The following is a 21212-nucleotide window of genomic DNA, read 5'->3' as shown; positions in this document are numbered from 1 at the left end:
AGTGCACTATTTTGTGAGTACTTTTGCACTCCATCATCCTTTGCTACTGTTAATCTCCATCCTCTCCCCCACCCTTTTTTTTCGTTGTTGTCACAGTTTAAATTTGGTTTTATTGTGTTCTTGGTGGAGCTTTTACTTGTAGCTTTGTTTTTTTTGTTCTTTGTATCTGATTGGAGAACCCCTGTTAGTAATTCCTATAGTGGGGGTTTTCTGATGATAAATTCCCTCATCTTTTCTGTATCTGTGAATGTTTTTATTTCTCCTTCATATTTGAAGGATAGCTTTGATAGGTATAGTATTTGTGGCTGAAAGTTTCTCTCTTTCAGGACTTTACATATTGAGGTCCACTCTCTTCTAGCTTGTAGTGTTTCTGTTGAGAAATCTGATGATTATCTAATGGGCCTTCCTTTATATGTTGTATTCTTCTTTTCCCTGACTGCCTTGAGAATTTTTTCTTTGCCGTTGGTCTGTGCCAATTTCATTATGATGTACCTTGGAGTAGGTTTGTTGGGGTTAAGAAAACTCAGAGTTCTGTTTGCTTCATGAATTTGAGGCTTTAGTTCTTTCCACAGGCTTGGGAAAGAAATAATAATAAACTAATAATAAACTAAAGTTTATTATTAGTAAATAATAAACTAAAGTTCTCATCTATTATTTGTTTGAGTATGTTCTCCATTCCATTTTCTCTCTCTTCTCCCTCTGATATACCTATTATTCTTATGTTATTCTTTTTGATGGAGTCAGATAATTTCTGTAGGGCTATCTCATTTTTTTTAGTTTTTGAGTCTCTTTCTTCTTCTCTCTGTTGTGCCTCAAGTTGCTTGTCTTCTATTTCATTAATCCTACCTTCTATCTGGCCTGTTCTATTAGTTAAGCTTGTTACCTCATTTTTCAGCTCGTGAATTGAGTTTTTCATCTCTGTTTGATTTGTTTTTATAGTTTCAATTTCCTTGGAAATATATTCTTTGTGTTCACTGAGTTGTTTTCTGAGCTCCCTAAATTGCCTTTCTGTGTTTTCTTGTATATCTCAGAGGATATTTAGGATTTATATTTTAAATTCTCTGTCGTTTAACTCCAAGGTTTCCAATATATTAATTTTTTTCTCCATAGATTGTTCCTCATCTATCTGTGTTACCTCTCTTTCTTTTGTATCCATGATATTCGATTTTCTCTTCCTTAATGGCATCTGAGGGTGGTTTTGTTGATAGTATTAGTGAGATTTAATAAAAAATAAAAAGTTAAAAAAATAAAAAAATAAAAAAGAGTTTTTTTAAAAAAATTAATAATTAAAGAAAAATAAAATTAAATTAAAATTTAAAAAAAGAAATTTTTCCCCCCCCTCCTTTTTTCCTCTCCTCTCCTCTCCCCTCTTTCTTGAGAAAATTTTGTGGTGAACTGTGAATTATATTGTACTAAATAGAACAAACAATGCCTGTAATGGAGGGCCTAAATTGTGGAGAAGTAATAAAGGGGCAAAAAAAAAAAAAAAAAAAAAAAAAAAAAAAAAAAAAAACAAACAAACCAGAGAGAGAGAGAAAGAAAGATAAAAAGAAAAAAAAAGACCCTCAAAAAGCAAATAAGGAAAAAATTTGGGTCAAGAATAAAATGATTTGCTTTTAGATGTTGGTTAACTAAGAGTTATGATGAGAGAAATAAGAGGGAAACAGGAAAATGGGGGGACAAATTTAAAAATTACTATTGTATTTAGTGGAATAAGAACGAGATAAAATGGAGAGCCAGGGATGGGAGCACTGCTAGTGAGTTAAAAAAGTGAAGTTAAAACCCCCCAAAATGCCACAAACATAAGTTTGAGTCCCAGATAAGATAATTTGTTCATTATTGAGGTTTGAATGAGAGGAGATGTAAAGGAGAAAGGAAGAAACTAATATAGAGGGCAAAAAGAAAGAGAGAGAGAGAAAAAAAAGAGGGAATCACTAAAAGAAGAAAAAAAAAGGAGAGAGAGAGAGAGTTAAGGGTTTTGGAGTGCAACCTCATAGAGAGAAAGGAAGAGGAAAGAAAAGATAATGGGAGATGTAACACTTATGGGTAGTGTAGTTCAAGGAGAGGAGAGAGTAAGACCGGCAGAGAGTTAAATGACCAAATTGGAGGAGGAAAAAAAAATCAAGAATGAAGATAAGAGAAACAAATAAACAAATATAATAAAATGGGATAGGTTATAAAGTCTGCGGATTATTCTTGATTTTGAGATGTATCTTCTTGCTTTTTCTTTTCTCTCCCTCTTCCTGGTTGGTGACTCTGTACCCCAGGGTCTGCCCCTTTGGCATGCTCAGGTAGAGGTTTGCAGTTGATAAGTCTCTATGGCGATGTCATGTATTGTGCTTCAGTCTTGTTGGCAGTCAAGGCTCATTAGCATTTATAGGCTCCGACAGTGAGAGAGTCTGTGTTCCTAGAGCCTCTCTCCTACTCTTTCCTTCCTCAATTAGTAGCCTGATAATCCAGCTATGGGGTTGCTGCTGCCTCTGCCTGGATAGTAAGAGGCCCAAAGAGCTGGCAACTCCCCACTCTATTCCCACTCAGCGCAGGGCTCTGGGTAAGGCTCAGTCAGTCAGAGCTGCTAGCATAATCAGGCAGAGCTTCTGCCCACTCAAAGACCTCTGGCTCTGCCACTCTGTTTGGTAACACGGGCAGGCGCCCACTCCCGGGGCATTTGGAGCAATGCTCTCGCTTACTATCTTTGCGCAGACCAGGATATCAGGCGGCAGTCTCAAACTTTCAGTGAAACCCCCACCTGCACGGAAAAGTTCCAGCGTTGGAATTGTCTCTCGCTCCCTCCCTGTGCGTGGCTTTTTCAGGGCACTGGGGTAGCCTGGAGATTCCACTTTCAGCCCACATAAAGGCCTCTGACTCTGCCTGTCTGTGGGGTAACACAGGCACCCACTCCTGGGGCTTTCAAAGGAATCTCTCACCCACTATCTGCACGCACAGACCAGGAGATCAGGGAAAATGGCTGCCCCACTTGTCTTTTTTTGTCTGGGTTTGGCGCGAGTGTTAGCTTGTATTGACTGGGTTGCCACAGGCACAGTTTTTCCTCGGTTTGGATCTCCGTGCCACAGCCTGGTTCGGCCGTTTGTGCCGCGGCCTGGATCTATTCACCCCCTTTGCCCGCCTTAGTTTCTATACTCTCAGTTCCCAGTGAAAGCAGCCCTATTTAGGTTTGTGAGGAAGGCAGAGCATTTCTTACTCCCTATTTTCTTCGGGGTTTGATTATATATTTAGCCAATTTTTCGCTCGACCATACCTTCAGGTGTATTGTGAAACAACTGGAGGCTCCAAGGATAGGTTTTTCTGTTTCTGGTTGAAGATCTTGTTGAGTTTTGGGGGAGATTTATCAGTATCACTTCCTACCACGCCATTACTCTGACATCATCCTCCCAGGAAAATTTTTTGAAATGTAACAACCTTTATAATTTCTGAAAATGTTTCCTTAACATAATTCAAGGTTTTGTTCAAGTTCCCCTGGTTTTATAAGGCCTGAGTGTTGTATGTGCATGTGTTTGTATATGTGTGTGTGTCTGTGTGTGTATGTATTTACCAAGATGAAGTGAAGAAAATCATATTTTGAATAAAATCATTAGCAGTCTGTATGAACTAAGCATCACAGGAGACTTAATGGCCTCTGCTTCGGTGCACAGGGGACATAGTACAGATTTTCAATAGTTCATTCACATGGACAACAGGCAGGGCAGCTATGTGAGTTCATGACAAGTGCAGTATCACAGGGCCTCACACTCAGAAAGGCTTCAAGCTTTGCATTTAATGCTCTGCATATGCTATTTTGAAATCCTTAATAATTTTACCTTTTAATTTGTGGGTTTTTTAATTTTTCTTTTATTAATTTTTAGAGAGGAGAGAGAGAGAGAGAGAGAGAGAGAGAGAGAAGTGGGAGGGAGGAGCAGGAAGCATCAACTCCCATATGTGCCTTGACCAGGCAAGCCCAGGGTTTTGAACCGGCTACCTCAGCGTTCCAGGTCGACACTTTATCCACTGCGCCACCACAGGTCAGGCCTAATTTGTGTTTTAATAAGCAAAGTTCCATTGGGACAATGGAGCACATGCAGGGAACTTGGAACCTCAGCTCACCCAAGATCCCACCTCCCCTAAGCAAGTTCTCCCCTAGACAGGCTTCTGGGTTCCTAGCCCCTGCTCCCCTCCCCACCTATGGTCCCTTTATGGCCTCCTGTCCTCCCCTTACCTCACCACTGCTGACTCAGGGTCTTGGATGTTTCTGGGACCCATCTACAGGGGAATGTCAAACAGAAGGGCCCAATTTGCCAGGGATTATAGGTTTTCAAGAGATGCCATAAATCCAGATTTTGTAAGTGAACTCTCTTGATATTTAAATGTTTACTCTCTTTTTAAAAAATCAAAACATATTTGTGGCTGAGTCTCCTCTCCCAAGGATAACCTGCTCTATTTCAGTATCAAGTCTCAGGGCAATGGTAACTACTGTCCAAACCTAGCAGTGACCCTCTTCTTTTCGGAATTATTTGAAGATAATCAAATATTGGCCCTGGCCTGTTGTCTCAGTGGTAGAGTTGGCTCAGCCTGGCATGTGGATGTCCTGGGTTTGATTTCTGGTCAGGGCTCTCAGGAGAGGTGCCCATCTGCTTCTCCATCCTTCCCCCTCTTGCTTTTCTCTCTCTATCTCTCTCTCTCCTTCTCCCCCTCTTGCAGCCATGGCTGGATTGGAGTGAGTTGACTGTGGGTGCTGAGAATGGCTGCATTGCCTCTGCCTCAGGCACTAAGAAGAGGTTGGTTGCTGAGCAACGGAGCAATGGCCCCAAGTGGGCAGAGCATCACCCCCTAGTGGGCTTGCCAGGTGGATCCCCATCAGGGCACATGTGAGAGTCTGTCTCTGCCTTCCCTCCTCTCACTGAATTAAAAAAAATTTTTAAATTTAAAATAATTTTTAAAAATATTAATTTAATTTATAGAAGTACTAATTGTAGTAAACAGATTTCTTGTAAAAGTTATTCTTAATGTAAATTTAACATTTGGAACAAATTTTGGATATTTAATTCTTAAGTAATAGTTCACAAAATTCTTGGAACTTTGGTCTCTGAATGTTTTCTAGATTCTCCATGAGTTGGTGTTTTTGTAGTACTAATATTTATTATATGACAATATCCATAGCATAAATAATAAGAATACATTTCATTAGAAGCAGCTTTGCTGTTTTTGCTTTGTTTTTGGCCTTTTGTTTTGTTTTTAAGGGGAGAAAAAACAAGCAGTCTTTTCCCTTCTAAAGACTTTCATGACTATGAGGAAAAGCTTCTCCAAGTTATTCTCTCTTCCTTTCATCTAGAGGTACTGCCTTGGAAAGCAGTATATTTTAAAGTATTCTGGAACCCTCTAGAATTGTACTATATAATATGATAGCCACATGTGATTACTTAAAATCAAATTAAAAATTCAGCTCCTCAGTCACATTAGCCACATTGCAAATGCTCATCAGCCAGTACCGGCAAGCAAGAGCCTACTGGCTGCCTCTTTTCCCAGTTCAGTGATAGGTGACATCACTTTGGTAGCTGGGACTTGGTCACAGGGAATGTATTTATGCTGTGAAGATTAGATGCAGATCTGGCTTGTGTGTGTTTTTGAGTCAGTTATTAAACATTGAGCAGTACACCACTGTCAATAGCACATGTGGCTATTTGGCTATCATATTGGGTATCACGGACTACTGCTATTATCACAGAAAGCCCTGTTGGGCAGTACTGCTCTAGACGGTGTAGTACCTGAGGTACCTCCAGTCATTATATACAAGAAAGAAATGCCAAAGGAAAACTCATTGGATGGTATGAGTAAAATATAACTGCTGTGTTCCCCTGTGTGCATCCCCAAGCATCAGGCATTTTTTTTTTTTTTTTGTATTTTTCTGAAGCTGGAAACAGGGAGAGACAGTCAGACTCCCGCATGCGCCTGACCGGGATCCACCCGGCACGCCCACCAGGGAGTGACGCTCTGCCCCTCCGGGGCGTCGCTCTGTTGCGACCAGAGCCACTCTAGCGCCTGGGGCAGAGGCCAAGGAGCCATCCCCAGCGCCCGGGCCATCTTTGCTCCAATGGAGCCTCGGCTGCGGGAGGGGAAGAGAGAGACAGAGAGGAAGGAGAGGGAAAGGGGTGGAGAAGCAGATGGGTGCTTCTCCTATGTGCCCTGGCCGGGAATCGAACTTCTGCACACCAGGCCGACGCTCTACCACTGAGCCAACCGGCCAGGGCCACATCAGGCATTTTTAACTCACCAAGCTACCTTATAAAGAGTCTAGCACGTACCCAATCAAAACTTGAGCTATTCTTGGTAGCTTAATCCAGTTACAGAGATTTATATATTTCCAAGGATGCTCAAGTGATTGATGCAATTCTATCTAAGGTGATAAAAATGAAAGTTTTAGTCTTAAATTTTACAAAGAAAATCCTACATGTCACGGGATTTGTTTCCATCTGATCAGCAGAGTACACTGATTATTTAGACTGAGTAAACCTCTTAAAACCATAAGACCTGTGTGGCTACCTAGATATATTGCCTAAAAACTAATACAGGATTTATCTTACAGATATCTGACTTAATCACAGGCGCTACAAGAGAGCTAAGGCTGGAAGTAGCAACTCTTGAAAAAAAATTCCATGAATCCCGTGTCCAATATACAGAAGAATCTGAGTCAAAGGAGAAGGAAATTGAAAACCTTAAAACTTTGGTTGCAGAATTTGAATCTCACTTGAAGAAGGAAATTGACAATAGTGATTTTATTTTAGAGGACTTAAGGAAGGAAATGAAACAGAAGTCAGATGAACTGGAAAGAGTAATGCTAGCACAGACACAGCTGATACAGCAGTTCCGCCAGTCCCAGGAAGAGGTAGGACACGGACAATGGCACCATTGCACTCAGAGAAAAAGCATGTGTTCTTTCAAAAAACAAACAAGCTAAAATATAAAGGCAGCTTGGTGTCATGTAAAACGTTCTGGACTGTTAGTCAGAGATCTGGGGTCACATCCTGGTTTTGTCCTTAACTGGACAGTCACTTAACCCTGGCGTTTATTTTTCTGTAAAATGAATACATTGAACTATATAATCTCTAAGGTTTTCTCAGCACCCAGTTCTACCGTGTTGCAAAACATCATTTAAAACCACTAAGACTAGTATCTTTATACATCCTGTTGTTTTGACATTGTCTTTGCAAAAAAAAAACTTTTAGAGCACTGGCTGCTTTAGTTCAAATAATATTTGGACAGTATATCTTAAACATAATTTCTCTTTAGGGATTTATCTTTCTTTCACCCTAAATATATAAGGTAATTTACATGTGTTGGTCTTCTTTCTTATGTATGTGTGATTATTTGCACAATGTTTTTATTTAAACTGGAGTAGGTATATTTTGATTTAAATTTTTTTCTAACAATATCTTATTTCTGAACTGCTAAGCTGGTTAGAAATGGTGGATGCTATATACTGAATGCTTGTGTCCCCTAAAAATTCATGAAACCTAACTCCCACTGAGATGGTCGTTAAGAGGTAAGGACTTTGGGCGTATTTAATCAGGAAGGCACAGCATTTCCCCACAGGATTAGTGTCCTTACAAAAGGAGATCCAGAGAGCTCCCTCATCCCTTCTGCCATGTGAAGACATGAATAGAGGGCATCTATGAACTAGGAAACAGGCCTGCATCAGACACCAAATTTGTCTTTGACTTGATTGTGGATTTCCCAGCCTCTAGAACTGTGAGAAATAATTTTGTTTGTTGTTTGGGCCACCCAGTCTATGGTACTTTGTTATAGCAACCTAAACTAAGACAGCAGAGCAATCAGTCTATTGTCTAATCACCAAAGTTATGTCATATCAGAATATTCGATCCCATTTATGACAGTACAGCAAATAAAGATAAATGGAGGAAGATTCTGAATGCTAATAACAAGTAATTCTTTTGTTGGTTGTCTGGGTATCTAATAAAGGAATAAAAAGAAAGTGCTAGAATAACATTGATTATTAATAATTAAATAAATATATCTTGTTCTTCCTATATTTAAATTATCAAGCAAAATAAAAAGTATATGCCATCATTATAATTATAAATGCATCTATTGAAAAGAGTTATAAAAGTAAGTTAATTTAAAATGGGAATGGACAGAATACCAGCTCAAGAGCATTGCTTGAACAGTCTGATAAAGTAGAAATGATTTCCATGGTACAGATGAGGAACTGACTCAAGAAGGTTCAGTAATTTCCAGAAGATCACACAGCATGATTCAAATATGAATCTTCAGGAACACAATGTTCCCTCTTTCAGGAAGCCTGCATTATAGTGATTCCACGTCTAAATTTCAAACTGATCTCCAGTCTTACCACATCTCCAGTCCTCTTTTTTTAAAAAAAAAAAAACAACTTTTAAAATAACAGTAAACACACTGCTTATCCTGCCAGGTGGTCAGGGGCTCCGATGTCGGAGGGTCTCCTGTTAAAGCACAGCAGTGTGGCTCCTGCGGTGAAGGGGGCTGCTTCCCCAGTGCAGACAGGAGTGGAGACCGCCCAGGCAGCCCCCTGCCAGAGAAACTCTAAGGAGGAGAGTGGGGATGCGGTTCTAGAAGGAGGCACAGCAGTTCAAGGAGAAAAAGGTCAAGGGAACTTGACCAGCAGGTTTTATAACTCTTAAATCCCAAAAGAAATCACAATATGGAAAAATGAAGAGTAACTTATAAACGAGGGCAAGTAGAAAAAGACAGAAGGGTCAAATTCAGAAAATACATCTTGAGAATCTATGCAGGTGTCAGGTCCTGTGCTGGGTACTAAATACGCAGTTATAAACAAGACTGACATCTACCATTCCCTGCTCTCGAAAAGGAATTTAAAGAGTTTTATAGGAGTAACTAAATTGACATCAAGAGGAAGGAATGACCTAAACAGAAACTTATTATATAAAAAACATACACTAAAGCTAAAAAAAAATTTGACCCTAAAGGCCTATATCATTTTCCCATTGTTGCACAATAAGTTATCCTCAAATTCAGTGGCTTCAAACAACAAACATTTGTTATCTCATAATTTCTGTGGGTCATGGATTTGAATGTGGCTTAGCTGAGTGCCTTTGGCTCAAGGCCTCTCAAGAAATTGGTGTCAGGTTGTCAGGGGTTGCAGTCTCATCCAAAGGCTCATCTTGGCTGACTGACTTCCAGGTTCACTTTGTGGTTTTTATCAGGATTCTTTTGTCATGGGTTCTTTTGCTCAGAGTCTCAGCACCTTGTAGAAGTCAGAGGCCTTCCTCAGTCCCTTACATGGCCAGTGCCCAGACCAGCTCACCACCTGGCGGCTAGCTTCCCTCAGAGCAGCCAAGTGAGCACAAACAAAAGTATGAAAGAGGGTGTCCAAGATGGAAGCTACAGTCTCCTTTTTTTTAATGTTTAAAATTTACATATTGATTTTTAGAGAGAGAGGAGGAAGAGAGATAGATAGAGAGAGAAACATTGATTTGTTGTTCCACTTATTTATGCATTTATTGGTTGCTGCTTATATGTGCCCTAACTTGGGATCAAACCCACAACCTTGGCTTATCAGGACGATGCCTCAATCAATTGAGCTACCTATCCAGGGAGTCAAAGTCTTTTTATAATCTAATCCCAGAAGTGACATCCCATTACTCTGGTGTATTCTACTCATCATAAATGACTCAATAAGCCCAGCCCCCAGTCAAAGTGAAGAAATTGCACATGAGTATGAACAGCGAGAGAGCAGGGATACAGGACAATATTAGGGCTACCAACCTCAGGGCCTCTGAAGGTGATTTTGGCAAGAGAAACTAGATAAAAATGAAGAGTGAGTGTAGTTTTCAGACAAAAGGAGCTACACTTGGAGCTCTTACTGCTCATTATTTATAAAAGGAAAGTCACATAGGGATGAAGTTTTATTTTTATTTTCTAAAGCAGACTTGAAAGTTACATTTCACTGAGATGGTATATAAATGATTATGGATCATTACTGGGGAGTAGGAAGGGATTGTCCCACAGGGAAAGTTACCTAATGACAATGCCAGGGAACAGATTTCCTTTTGCTATGGTAAAGAGAAGAGAGATTAGGCTAGATTTTCTATTAGAAGTTAAATAATTATAACTGAATGGCAAAAGTAAATAATTAAGGCTACTGCTCTGGTTAAACATGCCAAAGTCCAGAATTTATTATAAAAATAGGAAACAAGCCAACAGAAGTGATAGGAGTTATGAGCCAGAAAGAATAGAGGTGGCAGCATGCATAGTGAGGAGCACTGCTGTTCTGTGCGTGCGTTCCAGACACTTGAGATTTCTTAGGTTCTGGAAAAGAAAAGCCACATTTAAGTGGAGAACAAATTCCCATTAGAATGAAGATAAATTAGTGGTCTAATCAGAAAGCTAATTAAGGAGAGCAAAGTCCTGCTCTTGTTCAAGAGGCCAGAGAATGGGTGGACTTTGTTTTTCATTGTTTGAAGAAAGTTCTCAGGGACAGGAGGAAGGCCCTAGCCTCTAGAGGGCAGAACGGGCATCCTGTGTCAGGAAGAGGGGGCCACAGAAGGCCCAGGCCAATAAGGAGAGAAAATGGAAAACAAAACTGGGCAGGAAACATAAATGTGAAAAAGGGCCCTGAAAATTCCTCACAGGGAGCAGACACACACATAAAAACTGCAACATTAGAAAAAAAAGCGGGAAGTTATAAAAGAAACATGCTATGTTAGAGAATAGGATGTTGTCATTTAAACCAGGTAAAAATAGTTCATGTGCTCTTAGTGGCCAATTTTTCTTCCTACTAGCTCCATACTAGGTGAATCCTACCTAGCAAGACAATGTAGCCTGCTTGTTACTGGTCTTGTTGTGATCCAGAAAAAGAATGTGGTAAATTAAAAGAACAAAACAAAACAATGAACAAAAACAGTTCATGTGTATCTACCAAAGGAAAACCAGTGCAGAGAGTTCAGTATTTTTATTGTCTTAAGGCTGTAGATTAAAACAAACAAACAAACAAAATAAAAAACAAAGGGGCAAACCACTTCCTGCAGCTATTTAATGAAAGTCAAATATATTCAAAACTAGAAAGGAATGCTTTTGTTAAACATGGAGAATTGAATACATATGTTTATCTTTACTTCATCCAGAAACACCACTAAAATGACAGTAAATTAATGAAAAGTGAATAATTCATAAGGAAAAGAAAACAAGAGAGAAGTTGACATTAAATGAAAAAGACATCTATTAAATTTTGGAAAATGAGATGTGAAATATGCTGAGAGGCGATTATCAGGTGATAGGATGTTGAAACCTAATAATGCCTCTGGGGAGTGGGGGAGGGGGTGAAATCCAAGAAGGAGCAAACCCAATTATGTGTCATGATACTGGACAGGCTCAAGAATTAGAGACATCAGATACCTCTGAAAGGGAGAGAAGAGTGGATTTGAAAACATAACTGTTTGAATGATTGGAAAAGGAGCAGACAGATGCTCAGATGCCCTCCCTAACCCCTAAACTGTCCCTATTCACTATCCTGGCAGGCTACCAAAGGTTTACAACTAGAAAAACTGAATGCAAGAGGCTTTGGACCTAAGGATACACAACAGCAGAGAATGGGTTAAGGCTAGAGTCAAAGTATATATATTAAAGGAGGAAACCTTCTAGTCCACTTCACACACTTACTTCCTAGAACACAGACAGCCAGGCTTATAATATATCAATAGGCAGGAAATTGGAAGAGCCCTCTCTGGAGAGATGAGCTGGCTCAAAAGAAAAGAATTATGAATATTAACAATTGGGGTCTCCCATGAAATGACTATATCCCTGCCCAGTCTACCCACTGAGAAGTAGACTAATCCATAGCCCTTACCTATGCACACAGAACTCCCAGGAACATTTTGGAGACCCATTGTTAAGATCAAAAAGGCAAAGATCACCAAACATTAGAGGAACACCTCTAATATGAAAGACAGAAACCAGGATCAAACAAATGCAAAGAAAACAAAGAAGAAAATTATGCAAAACAATGTGGGAAGCAAAAATAAACTGCAAAAAAGAACATAATATCCTTAAAGGAAAGAAAGTATTTAAAAAGGGAACATGGAACTTATACAGGGCCGCCATTCCTTCTACAAAAACTTTGGTTTCAGATAGGTTTTAGAATTCAAATTATAGTGAATCTTAGAAAGTTAGTAAAGTGCATATGCCCCAGAAATCGAGGGCAGCCCTCCCCAGGCACTGCACTAGTATTTTTGCAGCAAAGCATGGGGGTGACCCCACTGAGTGAAACAAATAAAAATTATATTATATGTCTGGTCAGATTTTAATACCAAATGTTATGAGCTACACAAATTTTTCTGTTCAGAGTTTTTTGGTTATCAAAATTGTGGCTAATGGATTATAAGTATGCATTTGCTTTCTTTACAACAGCTGTTTCTGTTGGTTCACTTGACCATCTCTTTACATCATGGTTCTGTTCTTGTTTGAAAGTCAAGAAAGGAGAGTGCATATATTTCACTCTAGGGTAACAGATACAGAGAGATGACAGCAAAAAGTGCAGGAAGGATTTTCCTAAATGTGTGCAGTGGATACCACTGTCGGGTAGGAAGAGATGCAGAGATTTCACTTCTTAAACACTTTTTAAAGTTTGGGATCATGGATGACTTTAAAACTATTTGATGTTTTTTGAATATTTTCCTAATGTAAAATCTATTTAAACATAAAGGAAACCCATTTATTTAGGAAAGTTTACTAACGTGGCAAGGATGGATTTATGTAAACTCTAAGTTAAATTTTAGGAATGCCTGGCAATTGCAAACACAAATAGCTTTTTTGCCAGAGGGATTTGCTTGGTTTCAGACTCTGCCTTTGCTGCGTTTGCATGTTTAATTGATATTGAAAAAATGGCATATGTTTCTCTGGTAATCCCATTTCTGAGAAACCAAAGCAGCAGCTAGTAAAATAACAAATGAGTGGTTCTCAACCTGGGGACTGAATAAATTTAGAATCTGAGTCTCTTCCAAAGAGCAAAGGGGTACAATGAGGCTCCCTGAACTCTGGCTCTGTAGGGAACCGGAGAATGTCAACGAAGTTTTAAGGGGCAGGAACTATTCCTAGGATTGGTTGGCAGGGAGGATGGTTGAACTGACAATCCGAGAACCTTAGACTTGGGGCATGAAGCTCAGCCGGAGTCTCCAGCCACAGAGGGAGAGCCAGGCAAGACCACCTCCTACATGTTGGAGACAGTCAGCCATCACGCCTGGTATCAATGCCAGAAAACTAATAAAAGGAGAAAAAGTATAAAGAAGTTGTTTTTCATTGTGCTTCATTAGTACTAAGTCTTAATGAAAATGAGATCATTGACTTAGGAAAGTAAATTCTGAACACGATGTCTTCATGCTCTCTCCCTGCCCATTCTCAAAATCTGCTCTTGAGAGAGATTGGTCCAAGAATTATTTCCCTGTTTTTACTTCTGTTCTAGTATGTCTGCCATAGTTGTTTCACAGTGTTCACTGTGTTTACAAGCATAGAAATACAGTTTTAAGAATAACTTGCTTGATGTCCATTATACTTTTTTCCTGTAAATCTTTTAGATTCTCATTTCTGCCTTACCAAAGGGCAGTTTCCATGTTTTTCTGTAGTGTTTTGAGCTGATCAGATTACTTGAGCAGAAGTCTTTTTTTTTAATTTTATTGATTTTAATTTATTGTGTTTACATAGATTCAAGTGTCCCACCGAATATATCTCCCCTGCCACCGCCGTGTTCCCCTGGATACCCCCCATGCTCCCTTTCTCCAATGCCTTCCCCCCTTACCTCCAGGGCAGAAGTTTTTGTTTGTTTGTTTGTTTGTTTGTTTGTCTTTACAGAGACAGAGAGAGAGTCAGAGAGAGGGATAGATAGGGACAGACAGACAGGAACAGAGAAATGAGAAGCATCAGTCATCAGTTTTTTGTTGCAACACTTTAGTTGTTCATTGATTGCTTTCTCATATGTGCCTTGACCACGGGCCTTCAGCAGACCGAGTGACCCTTTGCTTGAGCCAGCGACCTTGGGTCCAAGCTGGTGAGCTTTTGCTCAAACCAGATGAGCTCATGCTCAAGCTGGTGACCTCAGGGTCTCGAACCTGGGTCCTCCACATCCCAATCCAACACTCTATCCACTGTGCCACCACCTGGTCAGGCCAGGGCAGAAGTGTTAAATGGACATTTGGGCACTTCCCTTGCAAACTTCTAGTCATCTTTGTGGTTTCCACACCTTTCCCACAGTTTCCTTTCACCTCAGCTCCTTTCCCAGCTGGCTGGCCATTCTCTTACCCATTTGGATTGGTGGAAACTGTAACCTAACTGGTTCAGACCTCACTGAATGTAAAGATCAAACAAAGACATCCATCAGTGCTTGTTCTTCTCTGAGGACTTGCTTTCCCAACATATTCCATCACCCAAATTATGCCAAATACAGCTGATTCCTATCACATCAGATTCTCACCTTCAGAATGATCAAGTTACCAGCAAAGCCTTCTCTTGCTTCTTCCACTGTCAAAAGCAATCCAGCTGTCTCTAAGGATAAAAATAAAAACAAACATAAAAATAAACCACCCTTACATTACGAAGAGTGGAGAAAATAGTCCTTGTTAAAATTTTCAAACAGATGGTGAGCCAATTTATATTTTTATTTTGACATTTGCTTACCCAGGGGGACTACAACTGAGCCATATTTTTAAGCCCATTCAAAGTGGCCTTCATCTGAACATGCCGTAGACATGTGTACAGATAATGCCCTCCACTGAGTGGCACAGCTTAAGGACCCAGGAATGCTACTCTCTCGCCTAACCTGGGGCTGCAGAGGATAGGAACCTTCTCCATAAAAACTTTGGCCTCCTACTACCTTCCCTTTCTCCCATCTAGCCCTCACTCAAGGCCATTTTCCAAAGAGCTGGCAAAGGGATCTTCCTTTAATCTAAATTTGACCATGCCAGCCCCCTACTTAAAAATCAACCTTTCCATGACTCAATATGGCCCTCGGAATTAAATTGAAACTCTAGTATCAGAATGTTACCAAAGCCATCCTTGAACTGACCCTGTCCATCCTCCCTGCCTCGTTCTGGTTTCTCCCCTCCTGGTGCACCCTAAGCCATGTGTCATTCCAAGATGTGCCTCTCCCTCTCTCAATGCCCTAAAGTGTTTGCTTTCACTGCATACTCTGTCTCGAAAACCCCACTGTCCCATCTTCACTGGGCTTATGTCTCCCTGTTCATCTTGACTTAGTTTAGTTGCAACCCAGTGATACCATTTTACCAAGCTAAAATATGACCAATGATAACTTTGCCTAATGCAGTGGTAGTCAACCTGGTCCTTACTGCCCACTAGTGGGCGTTCCAGCTTTCATGGTGGGTGGTAGCGGAGCAACCAAAGTATAAATAAAAAGATAGATTTAACTATAGAAAGTTATTTTATAAAGATTTATTCTGCCAAACTTAGTGAAAATCCAACATAAAGTACTTGGTAAGTAATTATTACTATATGCTTTAACTTGCTGTAACTCTGCTTTATGAATTTTATAAAGTTACTTCCCTACTTTATAAATCACCATTACTGTGGAACAGGTGGGCAGTTAGAAAATTTTACTACTAACAGAGATACAAAAGTGGGCAGTAAGTATAAAAAGGTTGACTACCTCTGGCCTAAAACATTTACGATGATATGGCTTCACTGATTATTCTCATGCCCATGATTTTCAAGTGTGCTGAATATATTCTATATTATACATTTTCCCACGTTGTTCAATACAAACACATAATAAAATCCTGCAACAACATAACCTCCCAAAAAGACGACTAAGAAAGGCAAACAGTTTGCCTAAATTGCTACAGAAATCTAAGCATGAGCTGAATGATTCTTTTCCACATATGATGAAATTTTTCCATTAATGTTTCTTAATGATTCTGGCCATGACCATGTGCATGCTTGTCACACCCTGTCACACTCTTCCCTTGAAATAGCAATCCCCTAAACTTGATGTGTTCTATTTCTACTTTTTTACTTCCTGATTGAATAAAGGATAACATAGGAGCTGTTTGTTGTACATCACTGAATTATAATGTTGCAAAGGATATGCAAATATTGTGGGATTCATCTGAGACTTCATAATGTTTGGGAAACAGATAAAAATAAAAGTCCTAACTTTGATCATGCTTTTGGTTCAGAGATCCTCTGGTTTGGGAAGTAATAGAAAAGAATTTGTCCTTTTTTTTCTGGAAGCTAATAGCCTTAAAGAAGGATGAATTACAGAGCAGTGGGCCCCAGACTGAAATGGTCAGCAGTTCTTCCGAAGTTTAGTCGGGAGTTGGCAGGCACTTTGCTGTCATCATACTTGCTATGGGGACACCTTTGGGTTCATTTTATGTTTTTACTTCTTTTAGAGGGGTGTCACTTGCCTGATATAGCTTTTAAGTGATTTGCTTTGAACGTTTTCTGTAGAGCACTATTTCTTTCCTTTAAGATCTGAATTTAATCTTAGTAAATGGATTAAATTTTATTTTTCTTTAAATGAGAGCTCTTGTCATCATATCACCTATCACTTTACCTTTCCATATTGGTACACCTATTTTTCATTTCATTAATTTATTGACCTCATTGTTAATTGATATCCATTTTTTAATTTTATATAGTCAAATTAAATTAATTCTTTCCCATAGCTTTCTTCATCAAGGGACTTTTTATACTAATTTATTGAATGCCTTATAAATCTAATCAATTCATATTTTGGCAGCTTATTCTACCAAGACAGGAAACACTGCATTGATTTTTTTCCTTTTAAAAGAAAGTTTATATTAAGTTCAGAAAACTTGGACAAAACTAGATTAAATGTCTTACTGTGTTTTTTTTTTTTTTTTTTTTTTTTTGCTTCAGTGTTCTGGAACAACATGGCCTCTGCATGCTTGATATAATTAATTTGATAATTAATTTAGGCACAAGCAGCTCAGAGGCGGTTTCTGGAAAGAGGCCCACCACGTTAGAGCTGTGTTACTATCAGCAAGGTACATAACTCGTCTTTCTCTGTCAAACACAGTTCCTGGAGTAGCCAGGGAGAGGACCCCAGTGCAGCACCTTCTAACCTCCTTCTCTAGCCCTTCTTCCCTTGCTTTCCAACAAATGTTTCAGGTAGAGTTAGTTAATGAGAACCAGGTGATAAAGCCACAAATGCAATTCTTGCTCTTTTGTTTATTAAAGAAAAACAAACAAAAAACCCCAAAAAACAACAAAAAAACGAAGTTAGGGTGACTAGAAGAAAGTGATTAACCCTCATGACTTAAAATGAATGTGGCTATATGAATAATATACATATGTATGTTAATACTATATGTACATCGTGAGGTTCTGTGTGACCTGGACACACGGCTGACTTTATAGAGAATGACTGTGAAGTGTCAGTCTGGAATGGCTCAACATTCCTCAATATTGATTACCAAGTTTGGAATTGAATGGAGTTTTGACCATAATCCCAAACCACTCAAATACAGGAAGATGCTAATTTATTACTTAGTTCCACTGATAGAAGATTAGTCAGTGCACCCTTAGGAGCATGCTTTCCAGTGAGAGTCACACTTGGGAATGTCTTGCCTGTTTTTGCAAACAAGCTAACCTGATGGGAGTTCATTTTTGGTCAAAAAATCCTATGCCACAGCAGTTTAATTGTGTTTACTTATTCAGATATCACTTTAAATTGATACTTTTCAGACTCTTTTCTGACAAGTTGCAGGCATCAATGTCAGGACATTAGGCAGATTCAAGACCTAATTCTTGCTATGGCCTTGAAGTCATTTTGATGAATTCCCTGGATAAAAGATGGGTAGGCCTCCAACTAAAAATGAAGAGTCCCAGAATTTGAAGGGGCCTTCATGATCTCTTGTTTAGTCACAAATTTGAAGCTTAATTTGCTCTGATACAGTCAAATGTGAGTCAGACCTTCAGAGTATCCTCTGGAGAGCTCCAGCTCTTAAAAAGTGCTTCCTTGACTTACCCCCGCAGCTTCTACCCTTGGCTCCAAATTCTGTTGATGACATAAAAACAACTCTGTTCAAACTTATGAGGCTGCAAACTTCTTGAGGATAGAAACTACATCCACTGTAGCTTTTAGTAACTTGATAAATGACTATTGAATGGAGTTAAAAGCAGAAAATGTTCTTTATTTTGATATATATCTTACAGAATAGCAAATGATCATTATATTTAAGTTCAATTGAAAAGGCATTGTACAAAGTAACTGTTTAAATGCTATAGCTGATATCTTTTACTCTTTTAATCTTAAAATTCAACAATTTTATCTGCCTTCTGTATTACAGTTTACCTTAATTATATAATAACATATTTAATGATTCTACAGATATTCACTATTAGACATTTGTGTAAGACATAGTGTCTGAAACACAAGGCACAGAGAGGTTGCAACCCTGTTGAGGTGGTTCTGGGTTTCAGTCCCAGCCCATCATTGCCATCTGAGGAACCCTGGTTCTGGGTTCCTCATCTGCAAACTGCAAGGATTGAATCAAACGTTCTCTTCAAGTTCTTTCTAGCTTCAAAAATCATTTGCATTTTTTACTTTTCTGTCCTTTGTGATAGAGTATGCACAAAGGTAGTAAAAGAACAAGACCTTTGATGATTTTCAGTTCAGTTCTCAATTTATATTGCCAAGAACTATTCACAGGTACACTGTTTAAAGCTAAGGATACTCCCCCCCCCTTCTCATTGCAGAACACATTTCTTCAGGAAACGGTGCGTAGAGAGTGTGAAGAACGCTTTGAGCTGACAGAGGCTTTGAGTCAAGCCAGAGAACAGCTGCTGGAGCTCAGGAAGCTCAGTGGAGGTTTCCCGTTGTCACCGTGTTGCTTCAGCCAGGGCAGCCTAACCTCTGCTGCAGTCAGTCATCAGGAAGAGAGAGGTATTGCAAGACTGAACTCTGGAAAAGGGATCAAAATCCCCAGCCTGCACAGTGTGTCGAAACCCACCCCTTCTCCAACCTCAGCTCAGCCCAAAAGGGTCAACAGCTTGGGTTTGCCTACTGTCCTCCAAGCACATCCTTCCAAGGGTCAGGCATCTTCAGTCCATGAGACCAGGCAAAGACTGCAGAGGGGACTGCATCCTCGTTGACTGATCCAGAGTCAGGAGCAGATCCACACAGCATGCTCAGTCTTCCCCTGAGTGGTGGAGACCACTGTAACTGAGATGGCAGTCACAGTATCACAGATCAAGAATGCATTTCTATAGACATTTTTAACAAGAGAATTGAAAAAGCTGGGAAACCAGGAAACCACATTTTCCAAGAGGTCTTTCAAATTGCAACAAATAATGAAATTGTTGGGATTCCAGAGGGCCAGTTCTATATTTATGGATTGTATGTTTAGATGTGCTTTACAAATATACCTTTTCAGAGATCGTAGGTAACATTTTTCATCCATAACTTCTTTTCTAATTTTTTGCACCATTACAAGCAGACATAGCTCTACAAAAAATAGATTGTAACAGTTTCATTGGTGTTTTTTTCATTTGTTTGTTAGGCTGAATAGATTAAATAGTTGCAATTAGTATTCCAAATAGAAAATAAAAACACTTTAGTCTTTAATTCGTCCCAAAATGCTTAGTTCAAATATTCAAAGAGTTTATCATCATTACTTCTCTCTTTTCACCTCACTATCTAACTGATTAATTTCCTTTTAGGCTGGGTCAGAAGATATGATAGGTAGACATTCTTCCCTGTGAGACTGGGGGGGTCCTCTAAATAGAGGGACAAGTAACTCTAATTCAAGGAAAAGCTAGTTTACTAACTATACAGATCGCTTTCGAAAACAGAAAGCCTGGCCACACGTATATTACTCCATAGAGATTTTCTACACTGAATGCTGTTTTGGCACTCAGGTTTTGAATTGAACTTGTATTTACAAGCCATTGAGAAGAGAACTAATTCAAGACAGTTTAATAGAGGCACATAGCACTAATTTGGCATTCCAATTTTATTACCCCTGAAATGGGTAATTGGTTAACATGTTTTCTATTTCCAGAGTGAAAAATTAAAACCAGAAACCAGAAAGCCTTTTTAGGTTATCATAAAGCTTCAGGCTCCACCTGTTTCAAAAACAGAATTATTTGTCTTAAGCCAGTATGCATCTATCTTTTTCTCCATCTGATAGACGTGTATTTTTCTTCCAAGACTGGCTTTACTTAAATCCTTCATCTGACATCATGGACATCCAAGCTTCTTGCTTTCAGTTTAGAATGATATAAAACGTGTGAAATATGGCAAGTAAAACTCTCTGTTATTTGGCTAGCATATTGATAAAATAATCCAAAAGTACTTGAAATCCCTCCCCTGGGCAAAAAGACTAAAATTACTTAGCAAAATCAAGTTTATGTCCAGTCTTTCAAAGGATTGGTCTGATCTACCAGTGATAGATATGCTTTTGTTTTAACATCAGAAAAATTTCACATTAGTTTCCCTAGTTTCCCTGACTAGTTTAAATGAGCACATCTTGTGTTAAGGCTTAAAGTGCTAATTTTTGTTTTACAGAGATTGGTGTTCCTTATAATGGGATTTGACAAGCGAGCATAGCACCATGGACTAGTGGTGCTAGGATGAACCTTAGAGGTCACCCAACAACCTCTTTACAAATAAAGGTCTGACTTGTCAGCTAGTTAGTGACAGAACTAGAACCAGAACACTGATGCTGCCCCAACCTTTGCCACCCAGTTTTCCATTCACAAGTGATGCCCTGGCCTCCGTCTTAAGTTTTGTCAGAAGCACCTACACTGAATTTACCTAATATTTTCTTCAAATGCATTCACATTTTATACTTAAATTTATGTGAAAAGAAAACTTTACTCAAAGAAGGATGACTTTAAAATAATGAGGTTTATTTTCTAGTTATATATTTTTTCTAATAGGCCTAAAATAAATATGTATCTATTAAAATACTAAATATTACTTGGTATACCTTTAAATCTCCTTGTATAATGTCAGCAGTATTTATGTCAATCCTGGAGAGCACTGCTCTAGACCTCTGTGTTTCTGATCTGGTGTTTGTGTGTTTAAATTACAGGTACTCATCACATCAAAGAGATGGCAAAAACTAGTGAAAGCTTTAAAACACATAGGAGGCTATTTGGAGCAACGGTCTTTGTTATCCAATTACACATGCTTTCCCGTCTTGCAATTGTAGCTCTCTCCTCAGGAACCA

At 39.1% G+C, this 21212-nt stretch overlaps 1 protein-coding gene across 1 annotated transcript in view; it reads left to right on the top strand.

The window, feature by feature from the left end:
- Window positions 1-20911, top strand: part of LEKR1 (leucine, glutamate and lysine rich 1) — a 230207-nt gene extending 209296 nt beyond the window's left edge. The window contains 2 exon segments of the mRNA XM_066254409.1: window positions 6578-6877; window positions 18736-20911. Of these exon segments, the coding sequence (XP_066110506.1) occupies window positions 6578-6877; window positions 18736-19131 (696 nt within the window). The 3' untranslated portion in view covers window positions 19132-20911.
- The last annotated feature ends 301 nt before the right edge of the window (window positions 20912-21212 follow it).

Source organism: Saccopteryx bilineata, chromosome 2, assembly GCF_036850765.1.
Source record: "Saccopteryx bilineata isolate mSacBil1 chromosome 2, mSacBil1_pri_phased_curated, whole genome shotgun sequence".
Lineage (NCBI taxonomy): Eukaryota > Metazoa > Chordata > Mammalia > Chiroptera > Emballonuridae > Saccopteryx > Saccopteryx bilineata.
This window is presented reverse-complemented; position numbering and strand designations above follow the sequence as displayed.